Source organism: Ahaetulla prasina, chromosome 3, assembly GCF_028640845.1.
Source record: "Ahaetulla prasina isolate Xishuangbanna chromosome 3, ASM2864084v1, whole genome shotgun sequence".
Classification (NCBI taxonomy): Eukaryota; Metazoa; Chordata; class Lepidosauria; order Squamata; family Colubridae; genus Ahaetulla; species Ahaetulla prasina.
In genome coordinates this window covers 19,215,109-19,232,229 of record NC_080541.1, presented here as the reverse complement: position 1 = coordinate 19,232,229, position 17,121 = coordinate 19,215,109, and the positions used below count along the sequence as shown (strand labels likewise).

At 42.1% G+C, this 17,121-nt stretch overlaps 1 protein-coding gene across 1 annotated transcript in view; it reads right to left on the bottom strand.

Moving 5' to 3' along the window:
• Positions 1–425: 425 nt before the first annotated feature.
• Positions 426–17,121, bottom strand: part of FAM91A1 (family with sequence similarity 91 member A1) — a 48,529-nt gene continuing 31,833 nt past the window's right edge. Inside the window, exons 16-24 of the mRNA XM_058176768.1 lie at positions 15,090–15,238; positions 13,066–13,200; positions 11,605–11,718; positions 9,191–9,263; positions 8,609–8,758; positions 7,033–7,140; positions 5,487–5,610; positions 5,314–5,383; positions 426–4,548 (exon numbers count right to left, since the gene is read on the bottom strand). Of these exons, the coding sequence (XP_058032751.1) occupies positions 4,342–4,548; positions 5,314–5,383; positions 5,487–5,610; positions 7,033–7,140; positions 8,609–8,758; positions 9,191–9,263; positions 11,605–11,718; positions 13,066–13,200; positions 15,090–15,238 (1,130 nt within the window). The 3' untranslated portion in view covers positions 426–4,341. The remainder of the gene's footprint in view (positions 4,549–5,313; positions 5,384–5,486; positions 5,611–7,032; positions 7,141–8,608; positions 8,759–9,190; positions 9,264–11,604; positions 11,719–13,065; positions 13,201–15,089; positions 15,239–17,121) is intronic.

Here is a 17,121-nt window from a genome sequence, read left to right as displayed (position 1 = left end):
ATAAAGGACCTAGACATAGAGTTAGTCTAATTAAGCCCACATTTTCTGTTGCTAAGGAAGACAGAAATTGACTTTTATCTCCCTTTACAACCTTTCTTTTCACAGTTGTTAAGTGAATCACTGCAGTTGTTAAGTGAATCTGGCTTCCCCACTGACTTTGCTTCTCAGAAAGTCACAAAAGGGCATCATTATGCAACCATCCTAAATCCATGCCAGTTGCCAAGCATTTGAATTTCGATCACGTGACCAGGGGAATGCTGCAATGGTCATAAGTGTGAAAATCGGCCGTGTCACTTTTTTCAGTGCCTTTGTAACTTCAAATGGTCACTAAATGAATGGCTGTGAGTTGAAGACTACTTGGGCATGTAAATTCGTCTATCGTCAAAATGCTCACACTTCAGAATAAGGCATCCGCAGGAGTTCCAGACTAGCAACACAATTTTATTTGTAAACATTTATGTTACATATTCCAATAAGTTAACTGAATTCCAGCATTTGTACATTTCACTGTATATGGTCAAAATTGGGTTAGGAAGAAAGAAACTGGGATTGCTTCATTGGTTGTTATTGTCCCGTGTTTTAAAACCTTCCAAAATACAAGCAGCATTAAAAACAGTGAGGAAATGCAAAGAAATGTTAACAGGATTATTGAAAGGAACAAATTTAGATGATAGGGAAGCTGAGAGAAGAGGAGGTTGTGTATAAAAAAAAGAACCATTGAAATAAAACACATTCTGGAAAAACTCACAGAGCAAGTCCAATAAAAATATTATTTCTCGATGCCTCGTTTACTCTAAAATCAGAAAGCAGATTACATCTTAATAATGAAGAACAAAGACAAACAATGAAATGTTGATGGCCTAAAATATTACTAACTTGATTCTGGACAAGTAAAAGCTGCTGGGAAAAAAAAACAGATTAAAAAAAATTAATGGATTCCACATATGTTAAAATTTTGCCTTTGTTCACAGTATATTTAAATCATCATTAAAAAAACAACAACCCTAAAATATAGCACAAGCACACATAAAAAAAACACACACACACAATGACAAATTAAGGCTCTGCTTTGCATCTCTCTGTTTTTTAAGGGGGTGTTTGTCAGTGAAGCAAAGGCCTGGCCTAGAATGACTCATCCAGGACCCCTTATATCAGGGGTCTCCAACCTTGAATTTTGGGAGTTGAAGTCCACAAGTCTTAAAGCGACCAAGGTTGGAGACCCCTGCCTTATATAACATAGCCATTATTTACCATTCAGCACCTCCTTCCTATCTAGTTTAAGTGTTACCTTTCTGGATTCTCACGCATTGCGTAACTGCATCCAAAAAAGGCAGCTGGCCTACCAGTAGTTTTATGGAAACTTTTAAGGTTAATTATAGGACTTAAAGATAATAATAATTAGGGAATGCATTATCTGACATCTGGGAATCAAATAAGCAGCCTGAATCAAGAAGACCTGCAAGTCCATCTCTTGAATAGCTCTGAAATTTGAGGATTTTCTGCTGAATTTCGAGGTACTAGCGTGCATCCTACATTTAAGGAAAGCAGGATGACGACAGGGCTGTCATTCCGGGCACACCCCTGAAAATTCTAACATGTGGGAAATCCACTAGTTTGTCGGCATACAAGCATATAGGTATATAGGGCGTGGGAAAGTGCCACAAGTTTGTCATAGTATGGGGAGTGTGGGTTGGGGGCAACTGAATCTTCTTCACATTAAAAGAGAGATATTTGTAGTTCAGGGTTGAAATGAAGGGTCCTTGGTGTTCTCTGAGCTTGTTTTCTTGCAGACGGTTCATTACCCAACTGAGTAACAGCATCAGTCACCTGATTTGGGTAACTAAACATCCGCAAGAAAACAAGCAGGCTCAGAGAGGAGAGAGGACCCCGCACTTCTACACACTGTAACTATATTGAAACCAAAAGCAGCCATCTTTTAGGGTGGCAAATAGAGTTCACAGGAACCTTGAAGGAGGGCAATTCAGAGTGGGCAAGTCACCAGGGATGATTGTAATAGAATCTGGAAGGAACCCAGAAGATATCTAATTATCTCCATGAGAGGGTCTTCAGCCTGAAGATTTCAACGTAATAAGCTGTTATTTATGCCCAGGCCTGCTTCCTAAACGGTGCCCATTTCCTAAATCATTTGGCTTCCCAACGTAACAGGACAATAACTGGCTTCGGAACTACAATCAATCTTCATATTTACCCTCTTCCTATTTTTTTCTTTCTCGGTTCTTAAGTAATAGCTGTGGTATTTGAACTACTGACATGGTGATAAATTACATTTTTAGGTGAAGCTGCGTGTTAACTATAATATCAAAGCTCTATCCTAATATAAAGAGGGGGAAGGAGGGTATAAAATGCTGACAAACGAGAGAAAGGTTGATAAGAATAGGGCTCTCTATACAAGAATATGTCTATTCTTGTTCTTCAGAAGAATAGAATCAGAATTGGTGGATAGAAATGGATGGGGATTATGTATTTTGTATGTGTGTGTATGTCTGTGTAAGGGAGGGAAGGGGAAAAAAAAGAATCAATATCCAACGACCTAAGTTCTAACTTTTAAAATATGGACAGCAAATCCTTTAAGAAAAAAAAAACATTTCCTGCTATATCCTCCTGGAATGTCAAATAAGTGCCCTCTAAATTCTTGGTCCCTCAAACATCTCTAACATTCGAGCCAGCTGATTTGCATTAAAGAGAAAGGAAGGGGGGAAAAATCCAGTTAAAGAAACCAGCCAGGCTTCCCGCAAAGTTCTGGATCGTTCAACTTTAGGCCTCAATGATATGAGGAAACCATTCCAACCCTTAACTTCTTACAGCTGCAGAGTTTTTTAGACTTTGCAACCAACGAGAAGATCCTGAAGTGAGCAGAACCGCATTACGGAATGCGTTATCGACCCTACAAAACTAAACGATCAAACAACACTGTGCACGTTTTCTCTTGCCCTTCTAGGAAGGGAACACTGATATTTTCTCGAAAGACTCCCCGCACTAATCATTTCCATTAACGTTTTAAATAATGAACAAAGCCCCTCAACTGTGGCCATCCATTCAAACGCCCCTCTCCGTCTAGTAAAGAAAGTAAAAAAAGGCAACCTGTACTGAGCAGTTTGTTTGGGTGCATTAGGAAATCCCCCGGAGGGTTATCCTCAAAGCTTCCCAATTCTATAGCAGACTTGCCTTCCTTTTTAATACCTTGCTTATAGCTCTGGTATCTCCCTCTATCTACCTATTCCTACATGGTAGGTAAATGTTCGGTTACCCCTGAACACAATTCACAGAAAGCTTTTCCTATGCCGCCTTTGACAACACGGAACACTGTTGTTACTTTTTCCAAAGGTTTTGTCAAAAAAGCTTGTCGCCCTATCTTTGTCAAGTCAGATCTTTTCACCTAACTTCCCCCCCCCTCCCTTCAAGCTGCCTGATGAAGTGTGCTTGAAAACCCGAGGGAACCGAGTCAAATTTTCCAGGTTCAGCTTTTGGGATGCTTGTTGGCGCTTTCCAAAGACAAATTCCATACTGGATGATGAATTTGCACCAACGGAGGACTTACAGGTTGAAATCCATTATATCTAAAACTTTTGCATAGCTAACTGTACAATGATGTGCCTGTGTGCGGGCAGACTTTTTTTAGTTAGAAAGGAGAATATTAATCAAATCTCTTAATGTTTTCCCATGAGGCATCGGCAGATGTTTACAAAATTTCAGATTAAAACCCAGTACAAAATAGCATCAATGTTTCGGTGCCAAAATCTTCCCACCATTGTTTTTAATCAGGTGGTTAATAGACTAGGTTGGCGATAGTCCCTTGTACTGCTAGTCCTCAAGAGCGTTGCCAGAATCACCGACATAGACACGGAGCATTATCTGAGTATAATTTGTGCCTTTCTAACATCAAAAAAACTGTTTTAGCTGTTTACGTATTATTGTAATACAAAAGAACCAGGCAAATTTAAGGTCAGCGTTACTAATATATATAAAATTGCTATTACCCCTTGCGACAGCATAGAAATTCAATCAATGATCAGGAAGCTTCAGAAGGGGACGGTCTGTTAAAAATAATAATAATGGAAGATCGATTGTCTTGAGATAAAGAGACAGGCCAACGATGAACAAAAGCTTTTTCCTTACGGCAGAACATGCAAGAAACGGGGAGACCAAATGCCTCTTCCTCCTCCCCCTCCCGCTCTGAAATGTAACATCGCACCCTTTATGAACACCTTCACTGCAGGGGAATGTGTGTCGTGACAGCATCACAAGTTTCAGAAGATTGGCACTGTGAGTTGAATGCAGTTGGGTTAACCAGGAGTCCAAAGGCAAGTTGTGATGGCCACGCTACTTTGCATGTTCTGGGGGCATGGCTGCAATGAGGACCGAGGAAGGAGAACGTCCGCTCCATTCCGATAACACGCCATCCTTAAACATGAGATTCTTGGCAGGCAGCGGAACCCCAGCGTCGGCAGAAGTTAGAGGGGAAAGTAAACTTGACGCAGAAGAAGAAAAACTGGCCTCTGAGAGCAACTCCACGGTGGAAATGTTTTCCTAAAGGAGAAGAAGGGGGGCACAGGGTTCAATAGGATTCCAGGTTGGCTACAGGGGTCCTCATCTTACAACCTTTAATTTAACGACTGTTGTATGCCATAGGCTTCCCCCTCTGTTGAGAGAGCTGTTCAATTTTGACGTAGATGGCCTCTTTGACAGAGGGGGAGACATCATCTGTCTCCAGTCTATAACACAGTCCTTTTAGTGGTTCCAAGAAGGCTCCACACCAATTTGCACCACTCAGGTGACCCTGAGCACACAGATAAACCTCCAGGTGGCCTCAACGACCCTCTAAAACAGGGGTGTCCAAACTTGGTCCCTTTAAGACTTGTGGACTTCAACTCCCAGAGTCCCTCAGCCAGCAAAGCTGGCTGAGGAACTCTGGGAGTTGAAGTCCACAAGTCTTAAAGGGACCAAGTTTGGACACCCCTGCTCTAAAAGGATGCAAATGACCAGCTGTCTGCAAGGAGTATAAATCCTTCCCCTCCCCACCATCCAGTCAGAGCTGAAGAAGTTTCTTGGATGAGAAGCGAAACGTCTTCAAAAGCAAAACAAGAAAAGCCCAGTTGCCTCTTGGAAAAAAAAGGAACTTTGGGATGACTGGGAATCTCCACAGTCAAATGATCATGAGATACATGCTCCCATTTCAGCTCCTGACAAAAGACTATCCCATCAACCCAGAGGCAAAATTTGTAAACCGCCCAGAGCGGCTGGGAGTTGATCGGCATATAAATAAATAAATGAATACGTTCTTAGTGCGTTTACCTGGAATGAATGAACAAAACTAAGGACCTGCAGGGAAAGTTTTCTGCTGGAATGTAACAGTTTTTGAAGGCTGCCAAAAGACAACAGAAAAAGCGAGAGGGTCATGTGCAGTATCTGATAACCGAATGCTAATTTGCTTTCTTTTTCTTCGGTATAATCCAACCACACCTCACCTCTCTCGGCTGCATAATCCATGGCTGGCGATCTTCCGACAGACTTTTCGGTTGAGGTCCGAGCTGAAGAGTGGGATTCCAAAGCTCAGTTCCAGGGGAACCCACTCCAGTTCTGTGGTAGGAACTGAAAAGATACCAAGAAAGGGCAAAGTGGAAGGGACTTCAGCTGCCAACACTTACAATTTTTTAAACACCTTTGTGAACTTAGGAACCTTCAAATTACATTGTTAGTAATGAGTGATGCCTGCACAACAACGACGACGACGACGACGATGATGCAATAACAATCTCTTCCTCTTGTACAGGTAGCCCTCGACTTACGACCACAACCGAGCCCAACGTTTCTGTTGTTGAGTGAGACATTTGTTAACTGGGCTTTGGCCCACTTTACAACCTTTCCTGCCACAGTTGTTAAGTGAATCACGGCAGTTGTTCAAAGTTAGTAGCAAAGTTGTTAAGTGAATTTGGCCTCCCTATTGACTTTGCTTGTAAGAAGGTCGCAAAAAGGGATCGCAGGACCCCAGGGATGCTGCAACCGTCGTAAGTACGAGTCAGTTGTCAGGTGTCTCAGTTTTGATCACATAATCATAGGGATGCTGCAACAGTTGTAAATGTGAAAAACAATCCTAAGTAATTTTTTTTCAGTGCCGTTGGTAAACTTTGAATGGCCACTAAAAGCACTGTTGTAAGTCGAGGACTAACTGTTCAGTGTGGCCCTTCCTCCTTCTGCCATTGGTTCTACCGTGTTTCCCCGAAAATAAAACCCTGTCTTATATTTTTCTGAACCCTGAAATAAGCACTTGGCCTTATTGCCATGCGCTCAAAAGCCCGATTGGGCTTATTATCAGGGGATGTCTTATTTTGGGGGAAACTGGGTACCACAAAGCCCAACCAATCTATGACTGGAACTTCTGCTTCTCGTTATAGCTCAAGGGTCCCCAACCCCTGGTCCGTGGACCGGCAACGCTCCAAGGCATGCAAGCAACCAGGCTGCGCAAACAAGCGAAGCCCCATCTGTGGGATGCAGGCAACATGCAAAACCACACCCTCTTTGGTCCACGGAAAAACCTCCCTGCACAGAACTGGTTCCTGGTGCCCCAAAAAGTTTGGGGGGGAGAGGCAACTGTTATAAATTACCCACAGATTGCAGAGAACATCATGGACTACAGTGCCATTTAAGGTTCTCCGTGGCCTAATAATAAAGCCCTCTCAGTAGTGAAATCCTCTGAAGTCCGCTACCGATTCTGTGAGTCTGCTACTGAGCGTGTGCTTAGATCTGAGGCGTGCCCGCGCAGTGCTAAAAAAGGAACGTTTTGAAGCCTTCCGAGTCTACAAAGGTAAGTAGAACAGCGAGGGGGGGGGGAATCCGCTGTGCCATGCGATTTAGATTAGCTAGAAAGCAGGAAATGCAACGATTCTAGCTAATATAAATTGCGCGTCATGGCTGATCGTCTCCCAGCTGATTGTCGGAAATACCGGATTTGGTCGAACCGGTCCGAACCTGTAGCATTTCACCCCTGAGTCTTCTCCATTTCAGTGAGATTACCTTCTGGGCTTTGTTTAGCAGCAGGATCTACGTAAGGCTCTTCAATGACCATTTCAAAGGATTCTGTGCTTCCATTTACATCTGAACCCAGGGCTAGCTCCGGCTCACCTGAAGAGGAAAATCAATACTTAAAATTATACACCTATATCTTCCTCGGATCAAAAATTGCTCACGGTGACACTTCTACTCCTATTCCTGAAATCAATCACTGGATAACCTTAGGTTGCATTGCAATGGTTAACAGGAATAAGATCTGGAAAAGCGGAAAGATTGATATAAATTCAAAAAGCAGGCTAATTAGAGCTGTGAACTTCTTCCTTATAAGGATGGATGGATGTGAGAGTTGGACACCAAGAACGACCGACTGAAGAAGAGTTGATGCCTTTGCACTGTGATGCTGACGTGAATTATGGCATATATTATGGACAGCCAGAGCAACCAACAGAGAGGTGCTGAATCGTATAAAATCAGAGACATCACTAGAAGCCAAAAATCACACCTCTATGCTTGATATACTTTGGCCACGTCACGCGTGCAAATTCATTGGAGAAGGCAAGGATGCTAGGAATGGTTAGTAGTGGAACAAGAAGAAGGGGCAAGCAAAGAACCTGCTGGCTTGAGAACATCAAAAACTGACACAAAAATGGGCATCCAATAAGTGAAAGATGCTGTGCTTGAGCTGTCAGCGTGGAGAGCACCTGCCTATAAAGTCATCAAGAGTTAAGACACGATTGAATGGTTAAAACAGGGGTTGTCAAACTCAAAGGTCGCAGCCCGTATCCAGCCCGCAGGGTGCTTAGATCTGGCCTGCTGGGCCGCCCTGGAAACAGCAAAGGACCAGCCCGCGGTGCCTCTGCCACCGAAAACAGAGCTTGGGAGAGCTGCGCACAGCCTGTCTGGGCTCCGTTTTTGGCCGCGCCGGCCCCTCCGGGCTCCATTTTTGCTGGCAGAGGGCTGCAGGTGGCCATTGAGGCTAAAAACAAGAGCCTCGTTGTCCATGCCCGCACTGGCCACGCTCCCCCAGCTATGCTCCTCCCCCCAAGGTCAAACACAACACTGATGTGACCCTCAATGAAATTGAGTTTGACACCCCTGAATTAAAACAACAACATACAGATGAACTGCATTTGCTGTAACTAAAGGCTCTGGATCGGGGTGCTATTCAGCAGGTTCTGACAGGTTCTAGAGAACCGGTAGTGGAAATTTTGAGTAGTTTGGAGAACCGGCAAATACCACCTCTGGCTGGCCCCAGAGTGGAGTGGGAATGGAGGATTTTACAATATCCTTCCCCTGGAGTGGGGTGGGAATGGAGATTTTGCCATATCCTCCTCCTGCCACGCCCATCAAGCCACACCACGCCTACCAAGCCACGTCCACAGAACTGGTAGTAAAAAAAATTAGAATTCACCACTGCTCTGGATGTAAGGTTCTAGAATATGTTTCTTAGTTGAATACGTCTTAACGAATGCAGAAGAATCTTCCTACCATTCCGATTTCTTTTCATCACTTGCAAGAATGCACATAAATTCAATTTAAAACAAAAACAACCCTACTAATTTGACAACCCAGGACCAACCTTTTTCCTCAGACGCATCGCTCAGCTTCCTCTTCACGGGGTGACTGAAAGGGTTCAACATGGTGATGTAGCCGCAGAAGTGCTGCAGATCCATCTTTTCCCTCAACATCTTTAGTGCTTTATGGACACCCATGTTGAGACGGGAAAAATCTAGACATAACCCCCCACCCCAAAAAAACCAGTATATTAAATCTGTTTACTAAATTAAACCATGGATGATAACAGGAGGATATAAAGAAGATTTGGAGAATTACTGAATGTTGATATAATGTCCAAGTTTGGGATTTAATGTGCTCACAGTGTCTTTTCATATTTGGGGTTTCTGTTTTTGTTTTGTTCAGCTTACAGTACTTTCTTAGGGAAAGAAAATGTGTGATCAAAACTTTTAATAATAATAATAATAATAATAATAAAACAACTATTGATGGTGAGCAGGCTTTCCTCTCAGGATACAAGACTTTGCAGAAGTCTCTAAACTTGAAGTCTAAGACTGCTTTCCTAGAAACGGGAAGCAACAGAACAAAATTCTGTCTTGATTTAATGACGTAGGAACTATAAATAAATAAATAAAATCCACCTTACCTCCTTGCTGTTCTGCTTCATCAAGTGGAAACGGAATATGGACAGTTTCCCCCATGCCGTGTATGCCATGTCCCTAAAGGCCAAGATAAAGAGGTACAGTATGGTAAAAAAATTGACCGCCTTCTGCGTTCTCCATCACTTTGTGATTTTGGAATATTGGTAAGAGTTGTTGGGTTAAGACTGGGGAGGTCCAGGGACAACTCTCTGTGCCCATAAGTCTCCCAAGGACCCTGGGCCTGTCATTCTCTCTCAGCGCTATTTTACAAAGAGGGTTGTCAGGATAAAATACAGGTAGGATAGGAATGTTTAGGACATCTTAGAAAAACAGGTAATCCTCGACTTATGACTTGCAGTTGGGACTGGTAAGTCCATCACAAAGAAAGGGGGTTGCTACCATGCTCCTCCAAAAATGACAACCCACCTTGAAATCACGGTTTTTGAGCGCATGCGATCAAATTAAGCCCCACCTACAAAATTAGCCCTAATTAAGACCCAGGGTGCAGGGGGTGGGGCGAGGCACACCGTTAAAAAATAAGCTACGGTGGGGATGGCGGGGTGGAGCTGCCCTACTTACTAGGCCTCGCACACCCCAACATCTGCCTCACCTTCTTCTGTGGCCGCTTGCCGCCATTCGCATGCACCGCCCTGGCCTCCGTTTCACCTTCAGATGCCTGCTGGCATCTGTTATCTGCAGCCAATAACAGAGCTCTGGATCGATCCGGAGATCTCTTATCTGCGGTCAATAACAGAGCTCCGGATTGATCCAGAGCTCTGTTATTGGCTGCAGATGCCTTCCAGCAGACATCTGAAGGCAAAAGAGAGGCAGGGGTGATGAGTGCGAATGGCGGCAAGCCAGTGGTGGAATTCAAATTTACTACCGGTTCGGTGGGTGTGGCTTGGTGGGTGTGGCAGGGGAAGGATACTGCAAAATCCCCATTCCCTCCTCACTCCTGGGAGAAGGATATTGCAAAATCTCAATTCCCAACCCACTCTGGGGCCAGGCAGAGGTGGTATTTGCCGGTTCTCTGAACTACTCAAAATTTCCGCTAGCGGTTCTCCAGAACCTGTCAGAACCTGCTGAATAGCACCTCTGCGGCAAGCGGCCACAGAAGTGGGCCAGCAGCGGGCTCCTGTTGGGTGGGGCTGTCAGTGCCACCGCCACAACGTGAGTCAATAATCAGAACCCTTCAAAAAGAAGGGCTAGCCATTTTTTTCAGGGGTCAAAAGAAAACAAGACCCAGCCTTTTTGGAGAAATGTGGTAAGTGAGTTGAGTCCAATTTTACAACCTCGTTTGCTGTTGTGGTTAAGTGAATCCCCACCCTTGTTAAGTGAATCTGGCTCCCCCCACCCCATTGACTTTACTTATTGGAAGCTGGCTAGGCAAGTCACAGATGGTGATCACGTGACCCAGGGGCATTGCAACCATTTTAAATACTGTATGTGCTACTTGCCAAGTGCCCAATTTCTGATCTTATGACTATGGGAAAGCTGCAATGATCATGTATGAGGTTCTAAATCATTTTGTTCAATGCCACTGTAATTTCCAACGGTCACTAAGTGAATGGTCATAAGTTGAGGATTACCGTACAAATGAAATAAATGTTTGTCTGTATACTGGTTAATAAGCCATTTTTCAGATCCAGCATTTCTAAATATCCTGTCCTGCAACTGCTGAACACCAGGATCTGTAAAACTCCTAAAGTTAGTTTTATATCTAGTCCTCTCAAGTGTGAAGGGTTGAGTGGAGTCTCACAGAGTAACACCTAGCTACCCACATCTGACAATTCCCAATGAAGACAAAAGTGGCAATGCAGCGCCTCCTGGTGGTCAATGTCATATAAAACAATGTGATTTTTCCCCCAAGCCATTGAAAATTGAACTTTGTGATACGCTGAATGTATAATAGATGATAATAATATATTATAATAGACGATACACTGAATGATTATGTATTGTATGTTTGTTTGTGTATAAAATAAAAAAACGTTTACAAAAAAAAATACTGCATCTACCTTTGTTGTCTGGGTGACATCTCTGAACTTTAATAGTTTGTTTTGTTATATCATAATCTTTTTCCTATGTAGTAGATGCCATTTTATTTCATGTTTACTACTGCCATGTGAATCTTTTGAGTCTTTGAGAAAAATACAGCCCATTACTACTTCAAAAAAGAAAGAAAGAAAATTGAACTTTGTGGAAAGAGGTTGTATTGGCTGATCTGATGTAACTGGCATCTAATCCAACACATCTTTGTACCCTATGATAAAAACCGCTGACCAGGATTTTTAATACTTTTTAACACTTAAATGAACAGTCTACCAGCCATTGTTTGCCTATTCATTTTTCTGCTTCTACCCTGGCAAAAAAAAATCAGAGTCAGTTATTCAGTCTCTTATTGTAGAAGTCTTCGTACCTGGATCAGGACAGCAGAATGGGTTAAAGCATCATTCAACATCGTAAGCACATTCGAAGTGGGGACTACTCCTGGATCGTGACCCCAAGATGTTATTAATAAGCGGTCATAGCCCTGGGAATCAAATGCAAAGACACAAACAAAGACCCAATTAACAAGATATTTCCATCTATAGGAGTGTTATTCAGTATCTGTATTTTTCTGCACGTTTTGCAGAAATATGCAAAAACCTGATCTGTATTTATTTAATACATACTTTCTCAAATCTCAAATCTCAAATCATGGCTAATGTAACCAAAATAGTATTTAGAATGTATTGGGACTCCATTAACATTTGGATGTAAAAGGACTGTCAAAAACAGCCCTTTGTTGGAGATGTAATAAGGATCTTAAAAACACATATTGTTACAATAATCCTCTACTTAACAAGTTTTGGGAGAAAGTAGTTGATTGTGTGACAGAAGCTAAAATTCTCAGAGGATAATATATTCTTTTTTTAATAAAGTTTTTATTTTTTTAAAAAATATAAGCATTCCATCTTCCCTTATGATAAACATTCCATCATCTGGGTACAAACATCTCTGTGCAATAACCATCCAAGTTTACAACATCATTCATTACATTGATAAGAGGATAACATTTTCTTGAAGTGCATACCTAATACATGGAATTTGATAACTGGGCAATGTAAATAGATTCTCCATGGTCAAAAAACGGAAATTCCAGCACTGAAAAAATAAATGTATGCCTTCCCTTCACTCAATGAAGACCTGATTGCACTTACCTCCAAGGAGTTTATGACATTTATGTTTCTTGACATACTATTTCATTTTATTATATAACATTTTAATGTGTTTTTTCTACTCTCGGACAATGAAGTTATCACTATTAGCTTTGTGTTTTGCCTTTTTTTATTAATTAAAAAGCAGTAACAATAAATATAAAAAGGTGTATATTATCTAACAAAACCACAAAAGAGAGTGATTCAACCCATTTTTCAAAGTTCTCTAAACATAATGTTTTCTTCTTTTGCCAAATGATAATGGCTTAGATTAATTATATTGATTCATCCCTGGAATCACCTGTCTTCTACTATGAATTAGAAACCCTCTAGATTTCAAACATCAATAACTTCTCAAAGGGGTGCAAAATATTTTGAATTCTGAACAGGTCATTTTGGTAAGAAGTAAGGGAGTAAATAAGAAGTAAAAAGAGCCCAATTTTAACTCCAAAAGGGGTTGATTTGGAAACAATTTCGCCATTACAATGAAGAAGAATATTTGTAGCTCGGGGCTGCACTGATGACTTTATCTAGTTTAGAGAATGAAACATCTACAAGAAAACAACCAAGCTCAGAGTTGTTTCAAACTTTTACAATTTGATGCAACTGTTGTTGAGTTGTTCTGAAGTTGAGGCCCAATTTCAGAAGACTCTCACTCCCTGAAAGTGTGGAACACCTACCTGAAATATATCTGGAAGTTTTCGAAGCCTTGTGCCTTTAGATAATAACAGGGATGGAGGCCCCTGTCCAGTTATGTGATAAATATAGAGCTTGAACCACACAGAACTCACTTCTGGAATAGCTGGTCCAATATGCTGTGAAAAGATGAAAAAGGCATCCAAAATCAGAATGAAAGCAGACAGGCCAGCTAACTCTGCACAGCAAGAAGAATAGAGCCACTGCTAGCAGCATTTGCAGTGGTCCTCAGACAATTTCGTGTTAATTATAAGATAAAAATACATAAAGGTTAGAAAGGGAAAGGAAGGAAGGGAAGGGAGAAAGGAAAGGGAGGAACGAAGGAAGGAAGTGAAGGGATGAAGGAAAGGGAGAAAGGAAGGAAGTGAAGGAAAGGAAAGGAAGGAAGGAAAGGAAGGAAGGAAGGAAGGGAAGGGAAGAAGGAAGGAAGGAAGGAAGGGAGGGAAGAAGGAAGGAAGTGATGGAAGAACAGGGAGGAAGGAAGGAAGTGAAGGGAGGAAGAAAAGGGAGGAAGGAAAGAGGAAAGAAGGAAGAAAAGGGAGGAAGGAAGGAAGCGGAGGAAGGAAAGGGAGGAAAGAAGGAAGGAAGCGAAGGGAGGAAAGAAGGAAGGAAGCAAAAAGAGGAAGGAAAGGGAGGAAGGAAGGAAGGAAAGGGAGGAAGAAAGGAAGTGAAGGGAGGAAGGAAGGAAGGAAGCAAAGAGGAGGGAAAGGGAGGAAGGAAGGAAGGAAAGGGAGGAAGGAAGGAAAGAAGGAAAGAAGGAAGGATAAAAAGTAGTAACTTCGAACTTTTTTTCCCTGCAGTCAAATGAAAAAAAGTTACAACCTCAACCTTTTTGCTTTACATTTCTAAACATTTCAAGCAATTTCTATAACAACAAAACTATTCAAATCATCAACACCTAAAATCAAAGTTTCATTTTTTTTAATTTAAAGCAAAAAGTCCAGAAGTGATTTTCAAATAGAAACAAAACTACATAGATTCTTCTCTTGGATTAAAATAATCAGTTTTACCCTCTCTGACAACTGCATCGTCTTTAACATCCATTCTTCCACTGTGGGAATTAGTCCTATATTCCAACAGTTTTTCCCCCCAGCATGACTATTGAAACTGTTGTCTATTAAAGAACAGAAAATAATGCCCATTTTGAAACTTTTAAAAACACTTTTAAAAAAATCTGATTAGGGCTTCCAAGCAGAAAAACAACAACTCAAGAGATACTAAAAGAGCTCTCATAATAAATACACAGGAAGTGTCAATTCCTGGGTATTTATTATGAGAGATCTTTTGGTATCTCTTGGCTAAAAATTTTTTTACTTGGAAGCTCTAGTCAGATTTTTTTAAAGTGTGCCTATTTTTTAAAAATAGAAACATTGTAGACTTTTATAAATGGCTATAAATAGTTGTGGGGGATTTTTTTTTAAAAAAAGGCAATACAGTACAAATACAGCACAACACAATGCTAAGTAAATTTTAAAAGTGTTTGTTTCTCAACCCTTTCAGACTTTCATGAAACTCTGAGCAAGTTGAGAAACAAAACACTTTTTAAATTTACTTAGCATTTTGTTGTGCTGTACTTGCAGCCTGACCTTGTAATTTTTTTAAAAAATGTACCGTATTTTTCAGAGTATAAGATGCACTCCCCCCCCAAAAGAGGCTGAACATTTGGGTGCGTCTTATTCTCCAAATGTAGCTTTTTTGAAGCTTTTTTTTCAGCCCTAACAAGGCACTAGTTAGTGAAGCGGTCTCCGTGCTTTGCCTGCTTTCCTCATTGCTTCTCTCTCCAAAGATCAGCTGTGTTTTAGAAGCTGTTTTTTTATCCCCAAGCAGGGAACAAAACCCAGCAAACTAATGTGCTGAAGCTGACCAAACTAAGGACGCTAGCCAGATGAATGCCTGGTAGACAGATTTCCCCCCCCTATTTCTTCCCCAAAAACTAAGCTGCGTTTTATACTTTGGTGTGTCTCATACTCCAAAAAATATGGGTATTTATTTAAAGGATCTTGCTTACCTGGGGAGTGCAGCTGCTGGTAGGTCGAATTTCATTGGTAAGGGGTGCCATGGAGACAAGCAGTGTGTAGTTTTTGTTCAAAACTCTGCTGCAGGTGGCAGGATCCAAGCCAAGCAAGCTTTCGCAGCGTAGTAAATCCAGAGGGAAACCTACATTAACAATGTCAAATACAGATAGCAAACAAACATGAAAGGGATGGAGGGAAAGGGGAAGGAAAAATACAAATTTAGATGGACTCTCTTCCTCGGGATCTAAGTCAGTGGTAGTCAACCTGGTCCCTACCGCCCACTAGTGGGCGTTTCAGCTTTCATGGTGGGCAGTAGGGGTTTTGTCCGATACTGAAGCACTTTCCTTTTTTTTAATTTAATTGACTTTTTAAAAAAAATTCATAGCATTATTTAAAAACATTTTCATTAGGTTTTCATAAAATTCCCCGTGACAATTTAAATTTCTGAAAATATACTATTTGTATCGCCCGCGCATAAGTTTAGTTCACGTTACGTAAGTGAAACTAAATGGCACTATAGTGCAACCGCAAACAAAAGAGCCTCGTCCCAGAATAGCTCACGCATCTCCCTCCACATCACCCAGCTGTAACAGACAAGCAGAGCTGGTAGCCGGCGCCCTCCCCCAACCCAATCCACAATGCGCGAGAGGCATGCTGTTCTGTCCTCCTCGCCTCCGTCCGAATGATGACTTAATTAGCCGGCTCTTATCAGCTCTGACAGCAAAAGAATCAGGGTATGCCAAGAGCGCTTGTTAGCTGCCAAGACGCTGGTGAGTCACAACCTTCAGCTCTAGTCAATCAGTGGATTTGCCTGATACAAAGAGACACACCAGCTCTTGCTGCCTTTTATATCCTGTGGGGTGTGGCTCCATGACTCAGCACTTCCTAGGCCTGCCCCTCCCCTGCTTCTGTTGTTCCCTTCTCTCCTGCCTATGAAACCTGGGGTTCAACCACGCCTGATTGCTGTCAGCTGGGTCTGCAGGCGTGGCCTGGGGGGGGGAAGAGTCAGGAGATGGAAGCCTCATTAGTTCTTCCACCTGGCCTGCTTCTGGCTCCTGGAGCTGAGCCAGGGAAGCCGGTGCTTCCGAGGTAAGTCCTGACGGCCCTTCCCCCTCACTGTCCAAGTTACTTTCTGGCAGCAGGCCCGGCTCCAAGTCACTTTCTGGCAGCAGGCCCGGCTCCAAGGCACTTTCGGGCATGGGGCCAGGTTCGGGGGCTGGAGCCACAACACTTGCGCAGACGACGATACACGGCGCATTACTGTGGAACCAGTGGGCAGTTAGAAAATTTTACTAACAGAGATACAAAAGTGGATGGTAGGTATAAAAAAGTTGACTACCCCTGATCTAAGTACTTGGTTTGTTTTTGGTTTTTTTTTAAAAAAGAACACCATTAGGGAGGTTTGGAATGGGTAAGGAGATTTCTTGGTGAACAAACTACAGGTAGTCCTTGACTTACAACCACAATTGAGACCCAATTTTCTGTTGTTAAGTGAGACATCTGTTAAGTGAAATTCGATCCATTTTACGACCGTTTCTGCCACAGTTGTCCAGTGAATCAATGTAGTTGTTAAATTAGAGACACAGCTGTTAGGTGAATCTGGCTTCTCCCATTGATTTTGCTTGTCAGAAGGTTGCAAAAGGTGAGACCGAAACCATCATAAATGTGACGCTGTTGCCAAGCATCTGAATTTCGATCATGTGACCACGGGGAATGCTGCAATGGCCATTAAGTGTGAAAAACGGTCGTAAGTCACTTTTTCCAATGCCGTTGTAACTTTGAACAGTCACTAAATGAACTGCTTTAAGTCAAGAGCTACCTGTATACATACTTAAGCCCTTTTTGCTTGCATCAGCTAACCCAAAAGTGCTTGAACAACTTATCATCGTCATTTCTTGTTGCATGCAATATTTTGAATTTCTTTTACAAAAAGATGGGGGGGGGGGAGGCAGGGTTAAGTATAAAAAGAAACACCTAACCAAAACATTGGTGCTAAGAAAAACACAACACTCTGCCCAAACACAC